At 42.9% G+C, this 20,366-nt stretch overlaps 1 protein-coding gene across 1 annotated transcript in view; it reads right to left on the bottom strand.

Annotated features, from left to right (window-relative positions):
* MTCL2 (microtubule crosslinking factor 2) overlaps positions 1–20,366 on the bottom strand; it is a 131,602-nt gene that overhangs the window by 73,909 nt on the left and 37,327 nt on the right. Inside the window, 2 exon segments of the mRNA XM_020998541.2 lie at positions 11,668–11,826; positions 18,983–19,207. Of these exon segments, the coding sequence (XP_020854200.1) occupies positions 11,668–11,826; positions 18,983–19,207 (384 nt within the window).

Here is a 20,366-nt window from a genome sequence, read left to right as displayed (position 1 = left end):
AACATACTACTACTTTTTTGACACTACTTTTCACATAATCTACAGGCCGAATGTCAAACTCAGTTTGTTCTAAATATCCAGTCAAATTCAACAAGCATTTATTAAGTGGCTATAAACAAAGCTCTGTTCTGGGCACTGGGAACAGAAAGACAAAATAAAAATAGCCCCTGTTCTTAGGGACTTTACATCCTATTAAAATAAATTTGCTTTATTTGAGCTTAAGGAAGGCATCTATCTGTCAGTCATAACCACTCAAAAACAATCCACATGGATAAACTAAATGGAAGAAAAATGTGTTGTTTAGATGACAACATGCAGTTGGATAGGCAGAATTAGTAAGTATATCAGTACTTATTTCTTGAACAGGTACTTTGGATGAACAATGAGCTGGGCCTAGAATTAAAATAGAGGAAGAAAGCAGCCTGTATTGCATTTGGGAAATTGTACAATATTTTAAAATAATCCCAAACTGCTCCCTTCAATGTTCTCATGAAGCCATGTGACTGCAAATCAGGGAACAACACAATCTCTGAAGAATAAAGACTGCAAATCACTCAAAGGTCCAGGGAGAGATGGGAGATGATGGGTCTTTAATCATGATTTACATGCAAGAAATGACATAAAAATACCAGAAAATATATAATTACAAAGGAAAATGGGTCAGTCAGGCACCTAGAATGAGTGATAACCAATGGGCAGCCAAAGTCCTATACTGGTACCCATGAGGAAGCAGCTTCCAGGGCGCTGGGTGGATCCTCTATGAGTGATGTGGGACAAGAATAACAAAGGATGAGAAAACTCAGCTGGGTTATGATCTGGACTGTTGGAGGTAGGATCTAAATTGATGAGATCATGGAACCCTGAAAATATTGAATGAATGAGTGATTACTTCCTTTTTTCCCACCACTTTGAAGCCACAGTCCTTTCAGTCCAGGATTTTGTCATTAGAGGGATCACTGAGGGACGTGTGATGGGAGGTCATGGTCTTCCTTCTTGATGTCATGTCCCAAACATCCTAGTTTTCCTCAGGGACCTATGGTTCTGTCATCTGTAAATTTATCCAAACCCCTACTGAGCCCCTCTAAACCACCCTTCACATGTTAAAAAAAAAATAAAAAACTTTCCTAAGGTATATACCCTAAATGCCTCCAACCCCATCATGTAACCCTTCTTAATGTATATAGTACATACCTATGTAACCCTTCTACAATGTACATGTCTGACCATGTTACAACCCTATACAGAAACCTCCCTATAAAATGTTAGATGAATTTGGATTTTATCCTAGAGACACCAGGCAGCCACTGAAATCTCTGGAACAGAAGAATTACAGGGTCAGACCTTGGCTTTGTGATTATATGGATAATCAGAGGGGAGGGGAAGGGCAGCCTTGCCAACTGCCCAGGGGAGCCATCTTCATCCTCTGAAGACTGAAGAATCCTAGGGTTCTCAGGATAACGACAGAATAAATTAATTATGAGCCTCCATGCCAACTCAGTTCCTCTGGAAATGGTCTTAGTACACAGAACAAAGAATGGCAGAGCTGGTAGGGACCTTAGAATACAGAACACGGAACGTTACAACTGCAAGGGACCTTGGAACACAACACAATCCCAGGGCTGGAAGGAACCTTAGAATGTGGAATGTCAGAGCTAGAAGGAGACTTTAGAACATTGAATGTTAAATGCCTGAGCTAGAAAGGATCTTACTTAGAAAACATGGACTATCATCTTAATGAGACTTTAGAGACTGTCTGTGGGCAGCTAGGTGGCGCAGTAGATAGAGCACCGGCCCTGGAGTCAGGCGGACCTGAGTTCAAATCTGCCCTCAGACAAATGACACTTAATAGCTGTGTGACCCTGGGCAAGTCACTGAACCCCAATTGCCTCATCAAAACAAAACAAAACAAAAAAACCACAGACAAATAGACTGTCTGGTGCAGTTTCCTCTCTGCAAGTGAAGTAAGGCACCTGAGGCTGAGAGAAGGGAAATAACTTGACCAAGGTCCCACAAAGAGCTACTGGTAAAACTTAGACTAAACCCAAATTTGCTGATTCCCAGCATTAGAGTGTATTGAAAGGGTGCTGAATTTGGTTTGAATTCCACTCTTGCTGCTTATGAACTATCGCATATTGGTCAAGTCCCTTTGTCCTTCTAGGCATCCATTTCCACATCTGTGAAATGAAGAAGTTGAATTATATGATTTATGTTTCCTTCTAGTTTTAAATCCTGGGACCCTAATTCAAGGTTTGAACATGATTTGAGAGGAAATAAGATGCTGTTACCATAGCTCAAACTTGGATTATACCTATCACTGTCTCTGCATCCAATTCATCGTTCCTTAGTGGGCAAGTATAAGGACTAGGGCCCATAGCAGATGTCTTGGGGGTGTCTTTTATGACAGGAATGCAGAAACAGCATCTGCAAAATAGTGCCCATTCCTCTTAACATAACTCCAGTCCTCCAGCATACCACAGCTGCAGGACAGAAAAGGGACAGCCATGTCCTCCTTGTACCCTCCAAAGGGTGGGGCTGTGCCAGGCTGGATGACCTTGCAGCATCATCAGTCAATGCCAGCTGTTCCCCTGGGCAATTGGCAAGGCTGCCCTTCCCCTCCCCACTGACTATATCTAGCTGAGATCATCTCAAGGCAGCAGGAGCTTTTGGGCTCTGGGAACCCCAAGTTCAAATCAGATGCCAGGGACAGAGACTTGCTTTGCATCAAATTTCTACCTCCCAAGACACACAGAAACCAGCAACAGTGAACACAAGGGTACAGAGAAGAGAGACAGAATTCTGCTCTGTGAATCAATCTCCTGTCTTCAGTCTGCTTTCAGGTGGACCCTTGGGGATTAGGGCTCCCCTCATAAGGAGGTAGAGGGGATGTCTAAATAGAGCAGCCCTTCTGACTTGTTTCTGACCCATACTTGGTGCTCAGTTCCCTACCACTGCTGTAAAGATTCCAGTCCAAAAACCTGTGCTTCTTGATGACAGCTACAAAATTCAACAAATCCAACAACCATTTATTAAGCTCCCACTAGATGTCAGACCCTGTATTCCATGCTGTAGTTATACCAATAAACAGACAATTTCTGCCCTGCCTTCTAGGAGACTGCAACTCTGTGTGTGTGTGTGTGTGTGTGTGTGTGTGTGTGTGTGTTGTGTGTGTGTGTGTGTGTGTGTGTGTTGGAAGGTGGGTGGGAGGAGTTTGCTGATGATGCAGACAGAAAGAGAATGTGATATTTGCACAAAGGAGTAAATAGCACACAAGGTAAGATGTGATAGGGGCCAACAAAAGACCCACACAAAGGGCTCTAAGAAATTCTGAGGAGGGGAACAGTCACTTCAACAAGGGGAATCAGAGAAGGCTTCCGGGAAGAGGTGTCACCTGAGCTAGATCTTGAGTACCCTGGGGCAGTTGTCTAAAGGTAGTCCTTCCTCCTGGAGAGCACCAGGGGACATACTATAACTAGGCAGGGCTCAAGCAACAGCATATATCATTTCAAAGCAATAAGGGAAGCTGTTATGATGCAGCAAAAGACTTGGTTTTGAATCCTTGACTTACTAGCTGTTTTATCTTGGAAAAGTAACTTAAAGTTAAGGATCCTTGGTTTTCTGATCTGTAAAATGGGAATAGCAATGCTTGCACCACATATTTCACATGGTTATTGTTAGCAGAATCTTTTGCAAATCTTAAAAGGTTTTGGAATCACTCAATCAACAAGCATTTATTAAATGATGAACTCTGCTAAGTGTGGGAAATATAAAGCCTAAAAACAAAATGGTCCTTATACTCAGGAGCTTACAGTCTATACAGTCTATGTCCTAATGTTCCTTCCAGCTCCCCCAGTTTTATGCTGTAAATCCTAAGGTCCCTCCCAGCTTTGATATTCTTCGACCTCTTTTCATTTTAACCTCTGAATGGCTAGGGTTTTTTCAGCCACAGGAAAACTCTAGTCTAAAGCCAGAGCTTCGTGGGGGCAGATGTGACATCAGAGTAGGGCAAGGCAATGAGTTCTGGACTCTGATCTGAAGCTTGTTGGCCTGATTAGAATCCAATGCTACCCAGTCCATTGTCCTGGAGTACATGAGCCAAAAGGCACTTTATAAAGCAACTATCTGTCTATCAGAGAAGATAGCTGCCAATAGCTACTGAGCCTCTCTGTACCATCCACTAGCCACTCCTCTGCTGCTGAGGCCACACCGATCACCTCACCCTTTAGAGCGGGGTAATTCTGGCTTGGAGAGCACAGCCTGGAACTTGAGTGATCCCAACCCTCTTAGGAAGCTGGGGAGTGGGACTCAAGGAACTCAGGTCAGCAACTCAGATGTCTGAAGTGCCTCAAAACTGTCATGAGAAGAATGAATTACACTTTCTACCACTGCTCAGTTGCCAGGATTCATCATACATTGCTGGGTGACAGGTTTCCACAGCTGTGGCTAGGAACTTTATCCGGGGCTGTGCTGGACTTCTCTTAAATTCTGCTTTCACAAGGTCTTCCCCCTATCCAAGAACTTCCAATGTTAAGTAATCCATCCTTTTGTCGAGGCTAAATACGCCTCTCTGTAACTTCCAAGTCAAGTCAATAAGCATTTATTAAGAGTCTACTGAGCCTGTGCTTAAGCTCTGGGGACATAAAGAAGGACAAAAATGGTCCCTGCCTTCAAGCAGCTCATACTCTAATGGGAGAGTCAACATGTAAACAACTACATCTAAACATAGTACCCAAGAGGAGTTGGAGTTGGAGATAATCTTGGAGGGAAGGCATTGGGTAGGTTGGGAGGGGAGTGGAAGAGGGCAGTTGGGAGAAGGATAGAGAAAGGCTGTATGGAGAAAGTAGAAATTTACCTGCGTTTTGAAGGAGGCTGGGAAGGCCAGGAGGTAGAGAAAAGGAGGGAGAACATTCCATAATGGGGGAACAACTAAAGAAAATACAAAGTCAGGAGACAGAGTATACTGTTCAAGGAATAACAGGTACTTCTACCTGTTGCTTTTAGTTCTATCCTCTGTGGCCAAGCAGAACAAATCTCTTCTCTCTTCTACGTGAAAGTGCATCTGTTTGAAGACAGCTATCCTTTCCCACCTTTTTCTTGCATTCCCCAGGTTGAACAAACCCATTTTCTTCAACTGAGCCTCCTCTAGCATCACTTCCAGTCTCCTCTCTATCCTGGTTACCCTCTTTTGGATATTAAATATCTATCCTAAAATGTGGCCCCACAATTAAACACGGAGCAGTGAGGTGGCTCCATGAATAGAGTATGAAGTCTAGAGTCAGGAAGACTCAACTTCCTTAGTTCAAATCTGGCCTCAGACACTTGTTAGCTGTGTGATCCTGGGCAAGTCACTTAACTCTATTTGCCTCAGTTTCCTCATCTGTAAAATGACCCGGAGAAGGAATTGACAAACCTCTCCAGTATCTCTACCAAGAAAACCCCAAATGGGGTCATAAAGAGCCAGACACGACTGAAAAATGACTAGACAACAACAACATGTGATCTGATCAGAGCAGGGAACAGGGAGGTCACTCCTCATTAAGGATATTGTACCTATATTAGCGTAACCTAAAATTGTATGGTTTTTTGGGTTTTTTTTCTTTGTTTGTTTTTCAATTCCCATGCCACATCAAACTCCCTGGGCTTGTAATCTGTAAGAACATCCAGGTCATTTGTTAAAGCCCCCTAACCAAATTCCCAAGCTTGGTATTCAAGGCATTCCATCATTCCATCCTATTGATTCTATATTACTTTCCACTTATCTCTAAAACATATCTTCTACTATAGCTAGATCAACTCTACTTCCACATCATGCTGCCCCTGCCAATTGATCCCCCCCACTCCACCATTTTACTAAATGCTCTCTCTTCCTCTCCATATCCTACCCATCCTTCGAGACCCATGTTGACCTCCTCCATGTTGACTTCTCTCAAAGAAAATATATTAATATTGTTCTCTGAATTTTAGGCATAAGCCTGCCAGGAACAATTTTAATTAATTTATCAGTTATAAATTTAAGCAATTCTAACTTAATTTAAAGAGAGAAAAAGTCCAAACTGACAGTTTCTACATGAAGTAACATTTATAGCAACCTTGACGGAGGAAAATTTCCAATAAAAATAAAACATAATTACACAGCTTAAAATTAACAGTCTGCATTGGAACAATAGTCACTAATCTTTGGGGACATGTTTGGAGAATAATTCTCTTAAGAATCACTCAATCCCTCTTTGACCACTTCTTCTGCCAATAGATCAGAGATAAACAATACCCTATAATCCCTTCAGGAAATGGAGAAAGAAAGTACTGTTCTCCCATGGATCATTACTACAATCTCTTCAGGAGTGAGGAAGTCAAAGATCCTAACCAGATTGGACCTATTTCTCCTTCAAATTTGCTTATCACCCTTAATCTATATTTTTCCAGGGCTTTAGTTTTTAAATACTTTCCTAAAACAAAGGGGTTAGGCTAAAGAGAAAAGGGAAAGGATTTTAGTGGAGGGCACTGTTTCCTGAGAAGTTTGATTCAGTACTGATAGTTTCCTTCCTTCAGGTAAATCTAGGAAGGACTTTACCCTAAAGAAATAAATATTTCTTAATAACTTCAATTACAATATGCTTCTACACTCCCCTACCTGGGAGTGTCAGAATTGGAAGGAATTTTCAAGACTGATCTTCTTGATCCTCATCCTTCTAGACGTCTCTGAGGTCTCTGACACTGTCAATCCCCTTCTCCTTAATTCCTCTCTTTACTCTGGGTTTTTGGGACACTTGTCTCTCCTAGTTCTCCTCCTACCTGGGGACCACTGCTCAGCCTCCTTTGCTGATCTTCGTTCAGGCAGCTCATGACTATCACCCACTGAAATCATCACTTGTGGTAGAGGCAATGTACGCATTATCAATACCGTAGATACTCGAAATATTAAAGTAACAGTCATGGTTCATATTATGGGATGCTTTTGTGCTCTGAAAGTGCTTCCCATCAATGATTTCTAGAATCTCAGGGTTGGGAGGGAGGGCTTAGGAGTGTAGTGTAAACCCCTGCATGATGTAAGGACTCCTTCCTCTAGCTTTTGCTTGAAGACCATGAGTAAGAGTGAAGTCCCGGCTAGAACAGATGGCATTCTCATTTTATAGACGGGTTCTAGTGTAATTTTATAGCCATAAGTAAAGTGATTTGTCTTAGTTCATGTAGTTTATGTGATAAAGCCAGACCTCCCAATTCCTAGCCCAAGTCTCTTTCCACTGTATCATAAATCCTGTTTCAAATACTCATAGAAATTTCAGGGAATATCAAGACTACAAACTATTAAGGTTTACAGCAAAGGCCTAGCTAAGGCAGTTCAGGGGCTTGTCAAAACATGCTAAAAAACCCGTAAGAATACTAACCACCATCTTTAGTTAATAAAGCATTTGTATCCAAAGGAAGGCAGAGCGCAGTAGATTCTAAACATCCCAATGAAGGTAATGATTTCATTTCCAGAAAAACCGAGACACTGAGTCGTTAAGCGAGTCACCCCCAAGGAGACATTTCCAGTGGTTATGTTGTCCTACAGTACAAGAAGTGAAAGCAGGGGTCAGTAAGTAGAGCAGAAGATTCAGGCAAGAAAGGGTAAGGCAGTCTGGTTATGCTGGTTATGCTAGGGAGAGGAGTGGGGAGATCCCTGGACAGAAGCAGGCAAAGGGATGGACGAGGCCAAAGTCTAACCCACAAGAATTGTAAATGCTCCTGGGTGCATCCTTCCCTAGCCTATACATTGCTTTTGCATTATTTACTATAGACTGGTACATTTATAAAGAGCACTAACTCCCTTTCTTTATACTCAGGCATAAAACAGTTTAAGCCCTAATGTTTGGTAGTTGCTCAGGCCAGTCCAGAGATTAGGCAATCAATCCACAAACATTTATTAAGCATTAGCAGCGTACTGGCACCAGGGATACAAAGAAAAGCAAAAACAAGCCCTCAGGGAGCTTACAGTCTAATGGAAGAGACAACATATAATTAAGCAGCATAAACAAGATTCATATGGAGTAAGTGGAACATACCCATTTAGGGGAATTCCCTAGCCTCTGGGGGAGCTGGGGAAGGCCTCCTCGAAGACTGGCATCTGAGCCAAGGATTCTAAGGAGCATTCTAGGCATAGGGGACAGCCAGCACAAAGCACAGGAACAAGAGATGGAGCATCATGTTTGAAGAACAGCAATTAGGACAGAGATCGTGGAGGGAAGTCAAGAGTAAAAAGACTGAAAAGGTAGGGTGAAGCCAGGTCGTGAAAAGCTTTAAATGCCCAACAAAGGACTTTCTATTTGATCCTGGAGGAGCTGGACAGCTCCTGATTGGCCCTCTCCCTTACTGTGGGCACATACTAAATCAGATGAAAAGCTCCCAGAGGGCTATATCATAGGCTATAGTGTCATTCCTTTATCCTTTGTTTCAATATCAATACATTATAACCGGCTAAGTTCCCTGGAAGCTTAAATTGTGTCTTTTTTTCACTAAATCCAAGCAGAGCATTACAGTAGGTACAGCAGATACGATAAATATCCTCTGTGCCAGGCTCAGTGCTAAGCACTGGTGATGCAAATAAGACTAAGAAAGCAGTAACAGCCATGTTGTTCGATGAATGACTTTGATAGACTTAGCCCTTCTCAGCAGCAATGCAAGGATCTAAGACATCTCCAAAGGTCTCATGATGGAAAATGCTCTCCACATCCAAAGAAAGAACTATGGTGTCTGAATGCAGATGGAAGCAAATTATTTGCTCTTTTTTTTTCTTCTGTTTTGTTTTGTTTCCTCTTTCTGGTGGTTCCTCCTATTGGTTCTAATTCTTCCTTACAACATGACTAATGTGAAAATATGTTTAATAAGAATGTTTATGTAGAGCCTATATCAGATTGTGCACCATCTTGGGGAGAGAGATAGGGAAGGAGGGAGGGGGAGAAAAATTTAAAACTCAAAAGCCTATAAATCAAAAAAAATTAATTAATTTAAAAAAAAAGACTAAGAAAGACAGTCCCTGCCCTCAAGGGGCTTACAATCTAAAGAGGAAAGACTGAAAGAGGGAGGCAGAGGGGGTCAGCTTATTATTTTTTAAAGTAAGACACCAAGAACATTTCCCTTTATTAACAAGAGAAAACGCCATCCACTTAAGGCAAACTTTCAATCGTTCCAATGCCCCAACAAGCCGGCAGGTATTCACTAGAAATGCTCCAGCCAAGTTCTAACTTTCGAATTTAGTGATCCATCTCCAAGCCCTTCCTCTGACCCTCCCTCCTCCAGCCTTCCTTTGGACTTGTTCTTTCCATACTCGGCTCTGGGTCACCCAGTGAGTAGGGGCAGAGCAGGAAGTTCTCCGTGGAGTTTCTGGGATCCTGAAGGCCTGAGGCAGAGCTGTCTCAAAGCTTCCTTCCCCTTTCCTACAGCACTGTCCGTGCCCTATGTTAGGCAAGTTAGTACTTGATCTTTCGCTGTCTCATGTCCTTCTCAAAGGCCGTTTCTTCTGTGCGTCTTATCTGCCCGCCTTCATTTTACTAGGTGATGCAGTGGATGGAGCGCCAGCCTTGGAGTCAGGAGGAGTTCAGCTATGTCCTCAGACCCATTCACGAGCTGTGTGACTCTGGGAAAGTCACTTTATTCCAACTGCCTCACCAAAAAAAACAAAAAGCAAAAAAAACAACCAAAACTTCCTTTTAAGACCCCCAAAGTTCTGTAGTAAGTATTTTGTATCTCCCCTTTTTCCTCCTCTCCTTCCCCAAGATCAAACATGTTTCTGGGCACATAGTAAATATTCAACAAAATGGATTGTATCGAACTCAGTTTGCTTCTCAGTGTTATTTCTTAGCTGCCCACTCCATAGGCAGCCACCAATCAATACCACTTTATTAGAGAAAAAACCGCCCGAAGGAAGACCTACCCCATGGAAGTCTGCCCTTAGAAGACTTGTGTGAACTGATGCAGAGCAAAAAAAAAAAAAGCAAAACCAAGAGACTGATATAAACAACTGTAATAAAACAAGTAAAAACAGCACTAAGAAGCAGTGAAATTCAATGAATTGCAATGAATAATCTTGGTTCCAAAAAACAGAGGAGGCCCCAAACCCCCACTCATTTCAGGAGAGAGTGACTTGTTCTAAGTTACAGAGAGGCAGCAGTAGAAAGAATAAAGCTTGGGCACCAAAGGACCTGTGTTCAAATCCTGCCTCTAACACTTATTACTTGTGTGACCCGAAGCAAGTCACTTAACTTCCCCTAGGTTATAGTCTCCTCATGTATAAAATGACAGGGTTTGGAGAGATGGGCCCTAAGATCTCTTCCTGGTCTATATCTCTGAACCATAGATAGGAGGAGAGGAACAGGTATGAAATTTTACATATTTTATTAAACAGTGTAATTTTGTTAGTTGGCTTTGCTTAATTTTTTTTAAATAAAAGGGAGGTTTCAAGGTAGGAGGAAGAAGCATATAGGGAAATAATATAATGTTAAAAGGATTTCAGTGAAATAAAAGTCTGCCCTAACTGCCTGTCCCTTTCAAAATATTGTGCTGGACTGAGGCCTCTGAAAAGTCCCATAGTCTTACATTGTTCAGAGGACTTGTAACTTCTTTCAAACCTGGTAGCAAGGGGCCCCATCTCACAGTGTATACATGAACAGGCCACCTTGACCTTGACACCGGACCTTGAAAACCTGTGCTAACTGACAAGCACCTAACCTGGGGAATGGTATTTACTGTCTGTGGAGTCGGCAGAACCAAGTGAAAGCATAGCACAGATTGTACAAGCCGGAAGGCTGAGTTTTCCAGGGGGGAAACTATAACATCTCTGGGATCCCTTCGGGGAAGGAAACAGGACTCAGCAGATTTTGACGAGGAAAATGTTGGTGAGGCATTTAATTTAACACACATTTATAGTGTTTAAAGGCTTCCAGTGTGCTTTCCTCATAAACATCTGAGAATGTAGGCAACTCATGTTCGTATTCTTATCCCCATTTTATAGAGGCAGGTCATCACTCAGAGAAGAGAGGAGGCTTACCTGCTCTCACACAGAGAATTCCGGAGGACTGATGATGACCATGCTGTCTGTGTCCTGACAGAGGTAACTGAGTCAGGGTACCAAAATGAGATATGCATTTTTGGACAGACAAGGTAGGAACTGATTTTGCTTGACTATGTATATTTCCTCCTAGGGTTTTGTTTTCCTTTTCTTTGTCTCTTTTTCTCCAATAGGGAGGAAGTAAGAGAGAGAGAAAAAAATGCACATTAATTGAAAAAAAAAAGGAAGAAAACAGATTTGAAGCCAGTGGACTATATGTCCTATACTCATATATAGATCCATAGGTTCACAGAGTTCAATCTGGAAAGGATTCCCCAGGGACGTTCAGTGACTTGACCAAAGTCATACAAGTAATATGTCAAAGGCAGGATTTGAATCCAGGTCTTCAGACTCCAATTCCAGTGCTCTTTCCATAGCACCTCATGTGATCCTCACACCACATGGCCTTTCTAAATCAAACTAAGCAGAGCCTGAAGATCAAACTAAGTTGGAGAGGAAGTGAAAGAGGGCTGAAAAAACCCCTTTTACTTCCCCATACTCGTGTATGCCCTGGCTCCTTTCCTGATTCTGCCAGCTTTATGGGGAGCATCTAGCCCTTCTTCCACATCTCCGCCCACCAGGCTCACCTCCCGAGGTTTGTCCATCTCGTGCTGTAGCACTTGCTTGGCCAGCTCTGCCTCAATCAGCCTCTGCCGGAGATCTTCGTTCTCCTCCTCCAGTCGGATTCTCTTCTTTTCCACGGCCTCCAGCTCATTATGCAGCCGCACAGAGATGTCTTTGGAAACCTGCACACCCAGAGAAGAGACTAGGGTTGAGTGATCTCGGGTGGCCAAAGCCTCTGGCCACTCTCTAGGCCCCAGAGACATATGTGAGTCCTGGCTGCCTCTTCCTATCAATGATCTCATTGTATTTTCTTAGGTCAGAGGGTTATAGATTTTAAAGAAAGAAGGATATTGGAAATTGCTTAGTGTGACTGCCTCAAATTATAAATGAGAAAATTGAAACTGAAGCCCAGAAATGAGAATTAGTTATCTAGGTTCACACAGGTAGTAAAGGAAGCATCTTAAGAATCATTGTGTCCTGTACTCCAAGGAGATCAGTGATCAAAAGAAAGGTCCTATATACACCAAAAAAAAATTTTTAATACACCAAAATATTAAGGGCAGCATTTTGGGGGTAACAAAGAGCTAGAAACAAAGTAGATGCCCCCATCAACTGGGGAATGGCTAAACAAAACACGGTATGTGAATATAATGGACTATTATTGTGCCATAAGAAATGATGAACGTGAAGAATGCTCAGGGGAAGACATATGAACTGATGCAAAGCAAAGAAAGCAGGATCAGAAAGACAACTCAACACAGTGACCTCAACAATGTTACTGTAAAGAAAAACCATAGTAACAAAAAAGTCAAAATGAAATTCTGTGTAATCAAATGACCAAGCCTGGCCTTGAGGAAGAAATGAATATATACCTCCTTCTCTTCTTTGCAAGGGGAGAGGGGAGTGTTATGAAGGGGGAACATAGCACATATTTTCAGGCTTGTTTGATATGTTGATTGAACTTTTTTTTTCTTTCTTTTTCCTTTGTTTCAAGGCATAATGCTCTGGGTGAGGCGGGATATATTGGGAGATGAGGTAGTATAAAAACAAAAGTGAAACAATTTTTAGGTTAAAAAAAGATTATAGTCACTTGACAGATGAAGAGATTTTGGTTCAGAGAAGTAAAGAGATTTGATTTGCTAAATACACAAAAGGAATTAATGGCAGGGCTAGGACTAATCCTCTTCTGGGCCTGAAGAGTTGACTCCTCTTGCAACAGCAAGGTCTCTCACACTCCCTCAAAGTCTGCCTCAGTGAACCCCAAAGAGGATGGAGGGTTTTATGCAGAAATGGATTTAGGCCGCATCCATGCTGTACAACATGTACCTGGAGCTGGTCCTTAATGGGCATGAAAGGTACCATTGCAAGGGCAAGAAGGAGGGGACAAATCTGACTGTTAGGTTCTTTAGAAGCCAGGAGAGGCTTCATGGTTGAAAATATTTTCATCCTGATATTTTCAATGCCAAGATATTTTGAACTGAAAACAAAAGCCCTCCTATAAATGCAGCCTTCCCTCCCCACCAATTCTGACCAGGTTCATGGTAATCATAACTAACAGTTCATATTTCTATATTATTCATAATTCTATGTTAATTATGGTTTGCAAAGCACTTTCTTCACATTATCTTGTAAAGCAGGCAATGAAAGCATTATTAATCACACTTTACAAATAAACGCTGAGGCTCAGGGAATTGAAAGCACCTTACTTAGTATCATATAGCACAGGCAGCCAGACCCTATTAGCTGTGTGACACCTAACCTCTGTTTGCCTCCATTTCCTCATCTGTAAAATAGGGAAAATAGCAGCACCTACCTGTCAGGGTTGGGGCAAGGGTCAAGTGAGATAATAATTATCAAGTGTTTAGCCCAGTGCCTGGCACACAGTAAGCACTTAATGGATGTTGACTGACTGTAAGCCATATCTGATTCCAAACTCCCTGTATCAAAGACAGAAAAAGCCTAACTTCATGCCCTCTGCCAAGTAAATGCATGTTTGAGAGGGAGACCTACTCAATCTCTATCTTGATTTAAAAGAAAGCCCTTCCAGGGACCATCTGAGGTTATGAGTCGTTAACATAAACTTTAAAATCTGATCAAGATCCAGCTGCAGAGCACCAGCAAAGTTCCTGATGGATGGCTTTAGGCTTGGGGGGAAGGGCACTGGCCCTGCTCCAAACCACCTCTCTCGCTTCCCAATTTGGTTCTCTTTCCTAACGTTCCTCCCCCCTGCCCCAGCTTCCCCGCGCTCCTAAACTCCGCACGACAAAGAAATCAAACTACATCATACCCCTCAAAGTTACTTCCCTGAGCCTTGCAAAGCCAGCGCTTTCCATCTGAGATTATCTCCAGTTCATCCCGGAGTTATCTGGTTTGTGCAGAACTGTCTCCATGTTCTCTCCCCCATTAGATTCTGAGCTCCTCAAGGGCAAGGGTGGTTTTTGCCTTTCTTTGTACCTTCAGCATTGAGTAGGCACTTAATGTGTTTTTTTCTCTTGACTTAACTGAGACAGCACAGACTCCACAGAGCAACAAAAAGTCCTTTGGACTGGAGAAGCAAGGGAGCCAGGTTTTAGTCCTAGCTCACTGTGTGACTTTGGGCAAGTCACTCCCTCTTTATAGACCACACTTTGCACATGTGTAAAAAGAGGGGTTGGTGGGCAGCTAGGGGGCACAGTGGATAGTGCTCTGGCCTTGGAGTCAGGAGGAACTGAGTTCCAATCTGGCCTCAAACCATGGACGCTTACTAGCTGTGTGACCCTGGGCAAGTCCCTTAACCTCATTGCCTAGCCAAAAAAAAAAAAAAGAGGGGATTGGATTAGATGCTCACTGGAGTCCCTCTAGCAATACAATTAGATGGTTGACGCATTCTTTGGACCTGCTAGCCTGGCCTTCTTGCTGTTCCTCACACGTGATATTTCATCTCCTGTCCCCATGCCTGCTGTTCCCCCCTGGAAAAATCCTCGGTTTCTTTCAAAGCTCAGCTCAGGAATTACCTCCTACAAGAGGCCTTTTCTGGCTATCCCAGTTGCTAGTGCTGTCCCCCTGAAATTGCTTTGTATTTATTTTGTCAACATTTTCTCTTTAATCATATATGTACATGTTGTTCATCCTACTAGAATGTAAGCTCCTTGAGGGCAGGGACTATTTCATTTACTTTTTCGTACCTCTAGCGGCCCTACACAGTGCCAAGTACACGGCAGATGCTTGGTGCCTGACTGATTAATCACTGACTATAAAGCAACAATGCTGACTTTTGTGGATGGCTTGTGAAAGCAACCTCAGCGTTCTTCACAAAGGTACGGTCTGGCAATGCAGTGGAAAGAGCCCTGGCCTTGGGGCTTAAGCTATGTGACATGGTCATCTCACCTCTGACCATGCTTCACCATCTCTGAGATGGAACTTAAAATACCTCCCCCTACCTACTTCCCAGTGTTGTGAGGAAAACGCACTTTAAAAGATCATAAAGAGCTACAGAAATGGAAACTATTTTCATGATAAGAGTCAGGCAGAGCTGATTCTTTGAACTCCAGGCTAATTCTAGATGCACAGATAAATACATTCAATTAGGTAGTACAGTAGATGGAGTGCTGGGCCTGAAGTCAAGAAGCCCTGGATTCAAATCCAACCTCGGATGCTACCAGCTGTGTGACCTTGGGCAAGTCACTCAAAACTCGGTATTCCTCAGTTTCCTTAACCTTAAAATGGGGGTTATAATATTACCTACCTAATATGGCTGTTATGAGGATCAGATAAGACAATAATTGTAAAAGTGCTTAGCACAGTGCCTGGCACACAAGTAGGCATTTAGTAAATGCTTGATGATTATTATTTAATATTGTGAACTGTAGTTTTCTATGTATGTAGTTTATCCCTCTATTAGACTATGAGCTCCATGAGGGCAAGAACTAGGTCTGATCTAAAGTTTCTTTCTAAACTTTATATTTCCCCCAGCATTTATCATAGTGTTTTGCATACAGCAGACCCTTAATAGATGCGCAGTGAGCTAAACCAAACTACTAGATTTTTCAGACTACAAAAATGTTTTTACTCATCATGGGCCCTGCTGGGATGTGGGTGGCTGGACTGCCGGGGGTGGCTGGTGAGGGGCAAAGGCCAGAGGGCCTGTAAGGATAAGCTGGCAAGATAAGTCAGCCTAACTCTCACTGGAAGCCCCCTTAAAAACCAGTGCAGTCACCCCGATAAATCACGTCCCCCTCTATGGAAATCCTTCTCTCATCCTCTAAGAACTCCCCAAGCCAACCCCCAGGTTTCCCTTGAAACAAGGCCCACATGGACATTTCATCAAAGCTTCATTCCTGGATAGTGATGTTCTCTCACGCCCTATACAGGGAAAAGGGCCACTAGAAGACATGTAGCAGGAATGTGATGAGATCATGGTTTTCTAAGCCCTGAAGGAGGAGGAGGGAAGCAGCTGCCACCAACTAGGGGATTAGCCAATTAAAATCCAAACATGCAAGGCAAGTCTCTGGATTAGGGACTGTTCTGACTTCCTGAGCCCCTAATCACAGTGGATGCCCTACACATGCCAGAGCCATCTCCTTGTGTGACCCAAGCTTCAACTCTTCCACTCACTTCACTTACCAAATTCTCTGGGAAATATGGCTCCTGGGAAGCAAAACTAAGGGACTTAACAGGGAGGTACTTTATTTCATACAGAATTTGCAGAATTGCCTGGGGACTTTGGGAAAGAATTTCCTAAAAGATCTTCCTATCTTCAGTCTCTCAACTCCAATTCAACCTTTATATAATGCCTGAAGCATCTTCCTTACTCATAGATTTGGTCATTTTGCCACTCTGCTCAAAAATCTTCAATGGCTCCCTATTACCTATCGAGTAAAATTCAAATTCTTCCACCTAGCAGTCACAGCCCTTCACAATTTTCTACCACTATCATCCTTCCATTCACTCTAGAATCTGGTTAAACTGGGTAACTGCCCCTGAAACATATCCTGTGCACCCTGCCTTTGCTTACATTGCCCCCTCTCTATGGAGAGTGTTTCCTCCCAATTTTACCACTAAGTTGAGAAATTTAATATACTTTTTTTCTTCCAAAACAAGCTGCACATAAGAGAAAGTCATGGTTTCATGCCCGATCTTCTTTTTTTTCTTCTTTCTATATTGAAATGTTTCTGGACAATGTTAAGTTCATATTTTTTTAAAAGTGTTTTTTTTTAAGAGAAGGGGCTCACTCTTTCTCTTTCCTTGCAGTATTCCTACCTATCCTTAAAGTTCAACTCAAATGCAATCTCCTCCAAGAAGCCTAGACCCTTGGCCTTCCTAATGCTCTTTTCCTCTGCACAAAGCAAAAGGAGGATAGCAGATACTACGCCTAGGTCCAGAGAGACCAGGAAGGTATTTTTACCCAAAGTTCTGTGCCACCCTACCCGCCACCCCCATCTCAATAGTCCATATTTAGAAGAAAACAGGCAAGAAGTGCCTGGACGGAGAGAAGTACTCCAATCCAAGATTCAGCAGCCTCTTTAGCAATAAATGCTATTTCCAAGCATAAGTAATGCTGACTGAGTTGGGAACAGGACAAGAGAGGAGAAAATGAGGGAAAGAAGAGTGGAAGAGGAGATGAGAGGAGATAGGGAGAGGACAGAACAGGAGAGAAGAGAGAAGAGAGTGTAACAAAACATTTTTAAGTATTTCCTGCATGAGGAGTACTGAATACAGAGAAGTCAGAGGTGGAAAGGAATAGCTTCTGGTACCAGTTCCTTGATGCCCACTCTTAAGAGAGTCTGCCATGATAGGTGCCTACCCTTCTAGGAATCTAGCCTGAAGAGATATAACTAGAACCCAACACACTAGTAGGTTAGTATATTTGCTATATCTTAAATATGCCATGTTCTACTTTATCTGTAACAGGAAAATCTTCCCACAGGATCTCTACCTAGAGAGATCCTTCTCACCCTGAAAACTTGTCCCGTCTTCTCCTCTTAGTCTTCCCTGCCCATCCTATTCCTCAGCAATCTCTCTCTATCTCCTCTGAAGTCCTAAACATTTTTTGTCATTTGCCGGTACTTTTTTTGTACCTTCTACCGTTAGCTAACTTTTCATGGGTGGATATTTAATCTCCCCAAGTAGGTTTTAAACCTTCTAAAAGCAAAGACTAGGTCTTAAAACTTGCTCAGTATCCCTCACAGCATCTAGCATGGAAAGGCATCTTTCCCTAAATAACATGATCAACACAAAATGGTCAATTGATGGATTGTTTAATAATACCTGGAATGCTAGCACATCAGGTGTGCTACCTAGGACAGTGCCTCAAAGGCATACAATAAAGAGGGGGCATGAAAGGACAGAGATAATTTTTTGTTGTTGTTCTGGTTTTGAACCAGATTTGAACTCAGGTCCTCCTGACTTCAGAGCCAATGCTCTATCCACTATGCCATCTAGATGCCCCCAAGGACAGAGATAATTGAGGGGACACTCTGGAATTACTAAGCAACACTCAGCCTGGGATCAATGGAAATTAGGCAAAGGAGACAGTGCCCAGCCCAAATGTGATCCCCCAGGCCAGAATTCTCAGTCAGCATACTCTCAAACTCAGAGTAAATGTCATTGTCAGGAACAAGGGTGAGAACGGATGCCCTTCCCAAAACAAGGCTGGGCATATTTCCAATGGGCCACGACACTAGGCAATGTCTCAGGCTGTAGCTACTGTGGCAACTTTCTTACTTGACCCCCAAGAAGAGCAGGTTGTGTCACCCACCAGCCGGGGAACGCACAATTATGCTTTAGGCTGGTCACATCCTGTATCCTAGGAGGAGCTCCAGAAGTCTAATGAACAGGCACCCTGCAGGCTGGGATCTGGCCACTCTCTTTGCCTGCTGAATTTCTCTCAATCTTTTAAGCTCAGCTTAAATGTCAGTTCCTCCAGGAAGCTTCAGAAGTCACAATGGCTCTGGATCCAGGTGATCTGGGCTCAAAACTCACTTCTGGCCGGTACATTTACTAGCTGTGTAACCTTGGGCAAATAACCTCCTTGGGTAACATGTTCCCCATCTATGAAATGGGGATTGGGCAAGGTGGTCTCTGAGGTTCCTTCCAGCTCTAAATATGTGATCCCTCAAGAGTGATGAACTTTCCCCTCAGACCTAATACAGCACTTTGTACCTCTCAAATGTATTTACTAAATATATCATGTATTACTGTTATATAAATTTGTCTTGGCCCACTAGAATGTAAGGAACAGGACTGTATCTTCTCTAAATTTCCTATCCCTTGGTTCCTAGTATAAGGAGGCATTTAATAAATGTTTAATGAGTAAATGAATGAAGTGAATGGCTAAGAGTGCTCTTCCTGATGACTCACCTTGACATCCTGCTCCAGGCTATGGATGAGCTCCCCATCCACCTGGCCCGTCTGGGCCACTCGGAGGCTGCGCCGTTCTGCCTTGCGTAGCCGGTACTGCAGGATGCGGCAGGTCTTGCTGGCTTGGTCCAGCTGCTGCCGGAGCTCTTGAAGCTGGTAGACATCCTCCTCCATGTAGACATCCCGCATCTCCAGCATCTCAGCCCGCAGCTCCTCGATCTCATCCTAGAAAGAGGAAGGCGAGAGCTTCAGTCCTGCAGTGTCCCCTCTGTCCTGGTCACCATTTCCTAACTGACCTCCCTTCTGTCTCCCTGCCCCCGCACAGTGAGGCCTTCTCCACAGCCAGAGTTACTGAGCCCTGGCGGTACTCTGTGCCTGGAACTACAATGGGGCAGGGGGTGGAAGGGCCTAAAAAATGGAAAAGCAAGAGACCAAGGCACAAAGGACCTTTCAATATAATTGGGAGAGAAGTTCAGAAACACAAAACACAGGAAGTATGTTGTGGTCTAAATAGCTCTGGACTTGGGCACCAAGCCCATTTCTTCATCTGTAAAAGGGGTAATGATATCTGTACAATCTACCTCATAAGGTTGCAGTGAGGAAAGTGCACTATAAACTCAAGGGACTCTAGAAATTATAATTTATTCATAAGAAGAAAGTATATAATCAAAGTTAGCATCACAGGACTTAGAGACCATCTAAGAAAATCCTCTTTATTGCACAGAGAAGGAGACTGAGGCATAGAGAAGGGAAGAAAATCCTCTTTATTGCACAGAGAAGGAAACTGAGGCATAGAGAAGGGAAATGACCTGCCCAAAGTCAGTCAGGAAGTGAATCCAGATCTTTTGAGTTCAAGTTCAGGGGTCTTTACAATGCCCTATGATTCCTCTTCAGTCCTGCAAAGATCCACAATTTCCTCTCAGTTGGGTATTCTTAACCTCTTTTCTGTCATGGATTCCCTTGGGCAGTCTGGGGAAGCCAAGACCCCAACTCAGAATCACATTCTTAAATGCATAAAGTAAAAACAGATAGGATTACAAAGGAAACCAATTCTATAGCAATATTGTCAGAAGAGATTTACAAAAAAAAAAAAGTTCACAGACCCCAGGTTAGGTACTCCAATCTAAGTGAATTTCATAACTCTCCCAATGCCAATCATAGCTCATTCCCAAGAACAGCAGCTCAGTTTACAGATAGATGCCAACTGTCCACCACTTCCTGCTGCCCAAGCTTATTTCTTATTCCCTTCCTGACTCTAAAATTCTCTTTATATCATTCTGGTCAGAACCCTATTCTACAGAAACCAATGTTAGGGGGGAGAAACCAAAGCTGGAAATGAGAATAGGAAGTGAGATAATTTATATAATTTCAAATTGGAGAAGAA

The sequence above is a fragment of the Phascolarctos cinereus genome, unplaced genomic scaffold, assembly GCF_003287225.1.
Source record: "Phascolarctos cinereus isolate Bilbo 61053 unplaced genomic scaffold, phaCin_HiC Scaffold_2;HRSCAF=192, whole genome shotgun sequence".
In the NCBI taxonomy this organism is placed as follows: domain Eukaryota; kingdom Metazoa; phylum Chordata; class Mammalia; order Diprotodontia; family Phascolarctidae; genus Phascolarctos; species Phascolarctos cinereus.
Note: the sequence above shows the minus strand (reverse complement) of the source record. Positions and strands in the feature narration are given on the sequence as shown.